This window comes from Aulonocara sp. 'chitande type north' Nkhata Bay, linkage group LG7, assembly GCF_057382095.1.
Source record: "Aulonocara sp. 'chitande type north' Nkhata Bay isolate Kocher_YH1m ecotype deep benthic linkage group LG7, A_spYH_male_GT1.1, whole genome shotgun sequence".
Classification (NCBI taxonomy): Eukaryota; Metazoa; Chordata; class Actinopteri; order Cichliformes; family Cichlidae; genus Aulonocara; species Aulonocara sp. 'chitande type north' Nkhata Bay.
The window spans coordinates 30,906,642-30,917,374 of NC_141350.1; the positions used below are offsets into that span (position 1 = coordinate 30,906,642).

At 42.6% G+C, this 10,733-nt stretch overlaps 1 protein-coding gene across 1 annotated transcript; it reads left to right on the forward strand.

Annotated features, from left to right (window-relative positions):
• The first annotated feature begins 4,770 nt into the window (after positions 1-4,770).
• cdk9 (cyclin-dependent kinase 9 (CDC2-related kinase)) lies at positions 4,771-9,960 on the forward strand. Its single transcript, XM_086300009.1, has 8 exons — positions 4,771-5,022; positions 5,161-5,274; positions 7,949-8,030; positions 8,119-8,209; positions 8,287-8,453; positions 8,543-8,714; positions 8,844-8,992; positions 9,079-9,960. Exons 1-8 carry the CDS (start codon positions 4,982-4,984, stop codon positions 9,442-9,444), a joined length of 1,182 nt encoding a protein of 393 aa, XP_086156135.1. The 5' UTR covers positions 4,771-4,981; the 3' UTR covers positions 9,445-9,960.
• The last annotated feature ends 773 nt before the right edge of the window (positions 9,961-10,733 follow it).

Here is a 10,733-nt window from a genome sequence, read left to right on the forward strand (position 1 = left end):
ATGGACCGGAGCCTCCTGCCTGAGGGGAGCAGGTCAAACAGACTGTGTCCAGGGTGAGAAGGGTCAGCTGAGATCCGAGCTGCACGCCCCAGTGTCCTGGAGGTGTACAGGTCCTGCAGAGATGGGAGTCTGCAGCCAATCACCTTCTCAGCAGAGCGCACAACACGCTGCAGTCTCTGTTTGTCCCTGATAGTGGCTCCAGCGTACCACACGGTGATGGAGGAGGTGAGGATGGACTCGATGATTGCGGTGTAGAATTGCATCATCGTCCGTGTTGGCAGGTTGAATTTCTTCAGCTGCCTCAGGAAGTACATCCTCTGCTGGGCTTTCTTGATGACGGAGGTGATGGTGGGCTCCCACTTCAGGTCCTGGGTGATGGTGGTACCCAGGAAGCGGAATGAGTCCACAGAGGTGACGGGGGTGTCAGTCAGGATGATGGGGGGGAGTGGGGCTGTGTGCTTCCTGAAGTCCACAATAATCTCCACTGTCTTCTGGGCATTCAGCACCAGGTTGTTGTGGCTGCACCAGGACACCAGACGTTCAACCTCCCTCCTGTAGGCAGACTCATCTCATCCCAGATGAGTCCAGTAACGGTGGTGTCATCTGCAAACTTGATTAGCTTGACAGACTGGTGGGTGGAGGTGCAGCAGTTGGTGTACAGGGAGAAGAGCAGAGGAGAAAGAACACAGCCCTGAGGGGAGCCGGTGCTGATGGTCCGGGAGTCCGAGACATTCTTTCCCAGCCTCACATGCTGCTTCCTGTCCGTCAGGAAGTCAGTGATCCACCGGCAGATACGATCAGGCACATTCATCTGGGAAAGCTTGTCTCGGAGATGGTCTGGAAGGATGGTGTTGAAGGTAGAGCTGAAGTCCACAAACAGGATCCTGGCGTAGGTTCCTGGGGAGTCCAGATGCTGCAGGATGAAGTGTAGAGCCATGTTGATGGCGTCATCTACAGACCTGTTGGCTCTGTATGCAAACTGCAGGGGTCCAGGAGGGGGGCCGTGAGGGGTTTCTTGGGGACAGGGATTATGGTAGAGGACTTGAAGCAGGCAGGCACATGACACCTCAGCTTCACTACTGGAACTTTAACATTATGCACTCCATACTGTACAGTAACGCCACTGTTTTGCACATGTCTCACTCTGTATATTTTATTTTATATATTTTATTTATTGTTTACTCTATTTAATTTGTAAAATATGTGTATACACACACACACACACACACACACACACACACACACGTAGAAAAATATTTGGTATACACATCCAGAAATGCATATACTATTATATATTGTACATATATTTATTAGTTTCAGATGTAGCCATTCTTGTATTTTGCTTGTTTACATTATTGTATTTTGCACAACTCTGTTGCTTGTGAAGCTCGCACACAAGAATTTCACTCACATGTGCTGTACCAATGTACCTGCACATGTGATGTGACAATAAAAGTGATTTGATTTGATTTGACATGCCTGCAGTGAGGAGTTGAAAATGCCAGAAAACACTGGGGCCAGCTCGTTTGCACAGTGTCTGAGGGTGGCAGAGACACACCGTCTGGGCCGGGAGCTTTTCGAGCATTCAGATTCTTAAACTGCTTCCTCACACCTTCTTCATGAATATGAAGAGTTGTGGTGGGAGGAGGTGGTGTGAAATCCTCTTTTGTGTGGGGTGAGGAGCGGGGTGTTGTATGTGAACAGTTTGAAGGTGGTGATGGCTCTATGGAGGGGGGAGAGGTGGGGGAATGAGTGTCCAAAGTGTCTCTATTGTTATTATTTACGTCGGTTTTCTAAGAATTTACCCTTAAATTTAGGGCTAAACCCTGGTGAACAGTTATTCACCGCCTTTCTTTAAAAAAGGAATCGAAAGGTCAAAAACACGTTTTCAGTGGGGATCCTTTGAATAATTTGTCTCTGTTAAAATGTGTCTGGTAGACGTAACTTTCAGGTCATAAAAGCTTTAACAACAACTTTAGATCATTTTGGGGTAAAGCATTTGTTTTAGATCTTGTTAGAAGCACAAACACTGATCCATTACTACACACATTTTCTTTTTGCTGGGCAGCACTAAACTCATCAGTGGCTGAGATTGTTAACATTTTAAAAATTAGTACCAGTCATTACATCACTCCTAAGGATCCCCCTTTCTTATTTGGGAGGTGTGATGGGATTACAAAATAATCTTATTTACATACTGCAGAGGCTGGTTGATGGTGGGTGGGGTCGGGAGAACCTAAAATCCTGTTTATTATTATGCAGTTAACCTCCAGCTTTGCTTCAGTACGGTACTTAACAGCCTCATTTGCACAGTCTCTTTGATAAAGTACTTTGTGTATTTCTCTGGCGATTCAGAAACTGGGTAATAAAGCTTTTAGCTCTCAAGAAGACCTGGGACCGTCATTTAAGTTTGAAATGGGACAATAAAAGAGTGGGAAAGGATATTTAGAAACATTCAAATACTTTCCCATGATGCAAGGGATACAATTTCTTCACTTTAAGATTGCGCATTGCTTTTATTGGACACCATACAGATTATATACAATACTGCTGTATAAGTCTTATGTACATATGCCATCGTTTTGTAATAAAATTCAGGAGTTTGGGACTACAATATATGAAAATATATGTGATGCTGTTTTCCCTGCGAGGTGAGACAGAAATATACTAAGATTCTGACCTAAATGACTGATCTGACAGTGAAGACTAAAAAACTAATTATTTAGTTTTTCAAATCTGATGACTGGTGGTGGGAGAAGGGGAAGAAGGTGGCTTCCATTTTTGTTGTAAAACAAATGTTTTAGAACAAACATGTTGAGGTTTCCATTCTCCTCAATGTGCACAGTGGAGTCCAGAAATGGCAAACTGTTGTCTTTTGTGTCTTCCCTGGTGAACTTTGTTTTTATCCACAGAGTTGATGTGAACAGTGAAGGATTCTACTTCGTTGGTTTTGATTTGTGGATAAAAACATAAATTTCAACACACACTCAGACAAAAACTGGTTGATCCCAAAGACAAAACTCCTAAACACAAATTTAATAATGTAGACTGTACAATGTAGTGAGGAGTGCTTAGACCTCTACATTGGAGAGACCAAACAGCCACTTCATAAACGCATTGCACAACAAAGAAGAGCCACCTCCACGGGACAAGACACGGCTGTCCATCTGCATCTAAAGGACAAAGGTCACTTGAGGATGCCAATGTTCACGTTTTGGACAGAGAGGACAGATGGTTTGAAAGAGGAGTGAAAGAAACCATCTATATCCACTGTGAGCGACCATCTTTGAACAGAGGCGGTGGTTTACGACACCAACTCTCTGCCATCTATAATCCAGTTTTGAGATCCCTTCCCAGACGCCTTGACGCCCACTCACATCCAGCCATTTGACCTCAGGAAATTACTTGATAGGATGGGGCTAGGTTTCAAGATGAGCTCATCCGAAACCTTGGCTGATTGTGACCACACCCGTTTTCACACCTTGGCTCCTGTGATTAGGTAGAGGATCAATAGGGGCCCATGACCCTCTTGGGTACACTCCCATAGGGCTTGAAATCTGGGACTCTCCACCAGTTGCTCTTAGGACTTTTTATATATTTTATTTATTGTTTACTCTATTTAATTTGTAAAATATGTGTACACACACACACACACACACGTAGAAAAATATTTAGTATACACATCCAGAAATGCATATACTATTATATATTGTACATATATTTATTAGTTTCAGATGTAGCCATTCTTGTATTTTGCTTGTTTACATTATTGTATTTTGCACAACTCTGTTGCTTGTGAAGCTCGCACACAAGAATTTCACTCACATGTGCTGTACCAATGTACCTGCACATGTGATGTGACAATAAAAGTGATTTGATTTGATTTGAACTGAAGAAGGTTCTCAGATGAGAGGTGAAACGTCTTCAAGAAAACTTAAAGAAATTTAGATGCTTTCAATTCCAAGCTCCTTAGACTACAATGACCTAGATGACTGAGAACCTTCACAGACAAACTTCAGTGTTTGTTGTTGCTGTTTTAAGTATAAAAAGAAAACACGGGAATCATAAATTAGCTTGTTGTTTCTTTTCTTTCAGATAGATTTGAATAATGATAATAGCTCTTTTATTTCCCAGTCAAGTTTAGTTTCGATGCATGCTTTAAAATAACTGCAGAGGCAAGCAAATGGTTGCTGAGGGGGTGGCAGGGAGCTCGCAGGAAATCAAGAAAAGCACTTGAAACCGGCTGAAAACAGAGTTCTGATGGTTTTAATGTGCAGAGACCTCCATCAGCATGCTGAGGGTATGTGGCTACCCTGTAATAATAATAATAATGTATTAATACAACCGCCACACAGAAGCATAGCATTTAATGGTGAATTAACAGATCGACAACATGTTTAATTTTAACGAATGGAAACGGCAATCACTACAGCTTCTAAGTAAAAGTTATAACATTATGAATAAATACAAGTTGGCGGAAGTAAATAGGCTAACAGTGAGTTCCTTTGTTTACAGTTATGAAAATAAGAGTTCTAAATAAACCACTGTGCAAGTTTCAAAGCTTACAAATATATTATTTTTGTGACATGGTTTCATGTTTGATGCACTCAGGAGGATCAGGAGAACTGGAATTCCCACCCTGTATGAGGCCATGCATTATGGCATGACAACACAGTTTCGGAGAGGCCACTCCACTCCTCTATGCCCCCCACCCCGACAGACTTGACCTTTCTGAATGAGATGCTACAGACGAACCCGGCCTTACGAGATTGGTTTTTTATTTATTATTTTATTTTCTTAATATTTATTATTCTTTTACTGCTTATTTTTCATTTGTCTTTCTTTATTGTTGCTTCTTTTGGGGTTATTTTTACTTTTTGCCAAGCCCGCCCCCATATTAGCATGCGGGGCGTCGCTGAGCTCTAGAGGTGACGCCGTGCGCAGACGCTCCATACGTACCTACGTCGCGGACACGGACAGGATGCAGCGGGATAAGACAAGCAATGCCACCGGGGCTGAAAAGTAAGATTAAATCTATTTATTTTTCAATTTATCAAACGGGTTTGCTTTAGTTTGTTTAAGCTGCATTTGAGGCGCGTTCTGTGTAAGCCTTGTTTGATGTTACCACTATAAAGTCTCGTGAATTTTCCTTTTGTCCAGGCCCGACCGGGAGGCCGCCATCATGTCGAAGTACTACGACGGAGTGGAGTTCCCTTTCTGTGACGAGTTCTCCAAGTACGAGAAAATGGCCAAGATAGGACAAGGAACCTTTGGGTGAGTAGTACAAAGCAGGCTGGTTGTCTTACTGAATCTTTAGCTGCTTTGCGAATTCCGTATAAACGCCAGCTGTGTTAAGGCTAGCTGTGCTAACTGCTAGCCGCACGGAGTGAATGAAGAGCAGGTAAACAACGGAAGTTTCCTTCCTGTATTAGTCCAGCTGCTTATTAAGGAAGGCTGTTTCGACATGTTTTTTAAAAGGTATTTGGTTTGTAAAGTTGCAAAGCTTTCATGGGCTATGGTATTCTGCGATCAACTGAAACAACAGGGCACCGAGATATGGCACCGGAATAATTTGTGACTGGCTAAATGAGCCACATGCTGAAAACCAGGCTCACTCATAGAGCACCAAAGAAGGCTTTGCGTTGTATTCTCAATGAGTGACATCTCTTCTCCCCTGACGTGGAAGAGAGGCAGCTTGACCTCTGTCCCGATGAGCTGATTCTCCGATGCTGTGCCATGCTTTTGTGAAGTGGGTGTTTATTCTAGAGCTGAGTATCGTCACTGATTTCTAGAATCGGTTTCAGTGCACGTTAGCATATGCTACTTCCGGTGGGGAAACTCCTGTAGGGCGCTTCGTTTCCGGTGTGATATTCGCGTCTTGTTTACGGTCGGGTTTGCATCTTCCTCTGCCTTTTGTGTGCTACCGCAGGTACCTTTGACGGTGCAAAACGTTTCGTCGACATTGTTGTGTTTGTCGGGGGAGAAAACTTACAAACATACAGTGCAGCACTTCAGTGATCAATGTAGCGATTCTGCGGTGTCGTCATTGTCGATCTCCTCGGCGGCACGGAGGAGATCGACAATGATCTACAGCCGATCGGGACGCAGAACACAATGGACTTTAAAAAAACAAACAAAGCATGCAAAATTGCACTAAAAGAATCCGCTAAATAGCGAAGGACCACTGTAATTGTGAAGATAAGTCACAACATACCCTTCGTAAATACTAACATATAAAGATCCTTACCCGCAATCATTCATGTATTCTTTTTTTAAATATCCTGTGGCTTTTTTCCCACGGTTTGTTGACATGCTGTGTAGATGTGTACTGACATCGACTTAACAGGGAAACATCTGGCTTTGACTATTGTTCACCTGTAGTTTGAATGCTGAACATTTGCCTGTTTAAATCACAAGTACTGTCACTGTACAGAGATGTCTTCTGCATGCAGTAATGCAGTTCTGCTTGTGCTGAGTGATGTAAACAAACAATCGATCTACGCTCTTCAAACATAAAAATTCATCATTTGATTTTTTTTATGACACAGCAATGGTGAGTGTTCCCACCCTCTGCTCTTTGTAACTTAACGTAATGATTTTTGAGTCCACCTTTGCAGTAGCAATTGACTTCAAAATAAAGCTACCGGAAATGTACAACCCTACGCCCGGTCTTAAAACAGGAAGTTAGCATTTTCTCGTGCACAGGGTCTATTTGATTAGATCCACGATTCGATTCCATTTGAGTCTGGGAAATTTTGTCTCAGACAGTAAGAAATATTATAATTCTGATTATTTATCAGTACATGTACATATTTTTATATCTATAAAAAGAAAGCTGACACCTGTGAGACTTGATCAGAGGTGTAACCATCACAGCAGATGACTTTGTGTCAAAGTAACAGAGCATAAAACACAGAAACACATGAAGGAGATTTTCCTGGCCTGTCTTTTTATAGCAGATAACTACCTTAAAATATTCTGCAATAGAACAAAAACAGAAAACCATGAATCAACATATGAACATTACCTGATGCTGCTGAAGTGAAGCAGAGCAAAGTTACAGAAGTTTAGTTAGAGAAACAGCTAAGCATTTTGCATAATTTTAAAAAGTTTAAATTTCTTCAGTATTAAACAGCAGAAATGAGGCTTTCTTTTTGGAAGTCAGTTGAATAAAAAAAACCAAACAAGCAAAAAACACAGCGGCTGACAACGCTGCACATAACGGTAGACTTGTGCATAATAAGGAAGCAAATAACGCAGAAAACAGATTTTTAGATTGGAAGAGACGAAGAGAGCTGTGCATGAAGTGTCATTTTATCGTGGTGGGATCAGAACAGCAAAAGTAAGAGGGGATTCATGATGATGTTTATGTGAAGCATAGTTTGGATCTTCTTTTGCTGCTGGTTCAGTATAATGTGGTTGGAGAGAGACAAAGCCTACAGCTGCAGAATCTAGCGCAAAAAAGATGTAAACACAGAGCGTGGACCTGCCGATGCACCAGAACCTGTGAGCTGTTGGCTTTCAGTCCAGACAGGGTGTCCGTGTATGTGCCGTCAGGTCAGAGAAGCTTACGTTTTTGGTGGCTGTCGAAATTTTGTGAGGTTTAACCTGAGATTCTGGAGTTTCAGGCAAAATACGTTTATATTTAAAAATTGATTCAGGATTGTAATGAATCAATATCATTTAATCAAGCTAGAATTGATTTTAATCGGAAAATCGATAATCAAAACCCACCCCTAGTGTTTAGTCTGTAAAGGTCTAAGTACTCCTGTTGTTGTTCACCTTTGTCTTTGGGATGAAGCAGTTCTTGTCTGAAGTGGACTGAGCTCATGTCTACCACACAAATGCCAGCAGTGTTGTTTCTCTAGCCTACTATACATTAGGCTATATACCGTTTGAGTCGAGTAGTTTAAAAAGCCGACTGTTCTAAAATTTGTCTTTTGTACAGGGAGGTGTTCAAAGCGAAGCACCGGCAGACAGGGAAGAAAGTTGCACTGAAGAAAGTGCTGATGGAAAACGAGAAAGAAGGGGTAAGAAACCAGAGCATTGGCGTCATTTAAAATCCAGTGTCCTGAAAGTTGGTGTGGATGAAATATAACTGGTTTTCCTCCACTTTAGTTCCCAATCACAGCTCTGAGAGAGATCAAAATCCTTCAACTGCTCAAACACGAGAACGTTGTCAATCTGATCGAGATCTGCAGGACCAAAGGTTTGTGTGACACATCTTTGTGTGGATTTATTTCAGTTAGTTGGGGGTTGTTTTTAATTTGCTGTTCTCCTTTTCAGCTACTCAGTTTAACAGGTACAAAGGCAGCATCTACTTGGTGTTTGACTTCTGTGAGCATGACCTGGCTGGGCTGCTGAGCAACGCCAACGTGAAGTTCACGCTGGCAGAGATCAAGAAGGTGATGCAGATGCTGCTCAATGGGCTGTACTACATCCACAGGAACAAGGTTAGACTCTCAGAGACACAGTGGGTACTTTAAACCAAAGGAAATTCCACTGTCAGAATATTAATGGGGATCTGTTGTTCTTTGCTCAGATCCTTCACAGAGACATGAAGGCAGCCAATGTGCTCATAACCAGAGACGGCGTCCTGAAGCTGGCCGACTTTGGTTTGGCTCGAGCCTTCAGCCTGGCCAAGAACAGCCAGGGGAACCGCTACACTAACCGCGTGGTGACGCTGTGGTACCGACCTCCAGAGCTGCTGTTGGGTAAGAAAGAAACAAAAGACTTGTACTCAAACATAGTCACAGGTATAATCAGGAAAAAGTAGTACAAGTAAATTTCAAATGTACTCCTGGTGCAGTTTTTTAATTTCTGTGTATTCTTTGTTTTTGCAGGTGAGCGAGACTACGGGCCTCCAATCGACCTGTGGGGCGCCGGCTGCATCATGGCCGAGATGTGGACACGGAGTCCAATCATGCAGGGGAACACGGAGCAGCACCAGTTGACCCTCATCAGCCAGCTCTGCGGCTCCATCACGGCAGAGGTGAGCCTTCATTCTTCCTCTCAGACTCTGTTTGTTCTGTTTCTCAGCTCTGTGTTAACTTAACTAACACTCGGTTCTCCCATCAGGTGTGGCCCGGTGTAGACAAGAAGTATGAGCTGTACCAGAAGATGGAGCTGCCCAAAGGTCAGAAAAGGAAGGTGAAGGACCGCCTCAAAGCTTACGTCAAAGACCCGTACGCCCTGGACCTCATCGACAAGCTGCTGGTCCTGGACCCGGCACAGCGAATCGACAGTGACGACGCCCTCAACCACGACTTCTTCTGGTCAGACCCGATGCCGTCAGACCTCAAGAACATGCTCTCCACCCACAACACGTCCATGTTTGAGTACCTGGCCCCGCCTCGGCGGAGAGGACACATGCCCCAGCAGCAGCCCAATCAGAACCGGAATCCGGCGACCACGAGCCAGACAGAGTTCGACCGCGTGTTCTAAACCAGGTTCTTGACGCTTGGCAGTCCAATTTTCCTTCCAGACGTCTGTGGATTAACTGGGAGCAAACGTTTCCTCCTTGTCTTCACTGCATGTTTGAGGCAAAACTTCTTTTTTCTTACAGCTACTCATTTCTCTGTGTTACAGAGTTATTTATGAAGACAGTGTTAAAGTTTTATTTAAGACACACTTACAAGGACACTTATTCTTCTGACACAAAGGGACGTGCATACCTAAAATAAAGTTGTTGTTTTTTTTTCTGTTTTTTTCTCGTCTTCCTTAAATGTACCTGGCAGCATGTGGTCCGACACATGTGTGGCCTGACTTGACCATCAGGATGTGAAGTGACTGAAAGACTGCAGTACCTCCAGCAGGGGGCAGCATCATATCGCTGTATATCTTTATACAGCACATGTACATAACGTTTTATACTCCAGCATCGCTGAACAAAAGTGTTTTTGAACTGTGGGCTGGGCCTGTGCCTGTAATGTGAAATTTGGGGTCAATAAAATATTTTAAACCCTATCTGATTCCTGATCTTTATTTAAAAAAAATATATATAAAAATTTTCTGTTTAACAGCTGTAGCTGTTTTAGTCTGGATGAAAAACCAGATGTTGTCTTCTGTTGTATACACACTCACAGAATACCACATCTGGTTTTTGGTAATGTTGTCAACCAGGTTTGAAACTGATAGTGTGTTACATGGGTCCAGGATCATTACTATTTCATTATTTTTAAATGACTTAATAAAAAGTTATTTTATTAACTTTTTCAGGGAAACAACACATTTATGTGGAGATCTCCTTTATTACATAATTTTCTCTTAGATTAATAAGCTTTCTGGAAATTTAAAAAGTGCATTGGTGTGCAAAAGTCTTAAGTCATTTCTTTATATTTTTCGTCCAGCCAGACTTTAATGAAACTTTCCTCAAAAGTGCTCTTGCAATAGTTGTCCCAGCTTTCTAAACTTCTTTCATTGGTTGCTCTTTCACCAAGCCGGGCATCTTAACTCGAGGGATGAACCTGTGTTTTGTCCAAACTTATAAGAAACCCTAAAGTTACAAAATCTTTAGGTACTTGGATAATAGCAGCCTGTCACAGGAAAAAAATCATTTGTGTTTCTGAATTATAAATGCAGAAAAGTACCAACAGATATTGCAGAACCATCTGGAAAGCGTCTGATTGACAACAGCTTCATTCTTCATCATGACAGTGATCCGACACACACTGTCAGTGTAAAAACGCACCAGAGACGAGTCTCAGCGTTACTGAAGCAGCGTGAAACGATCC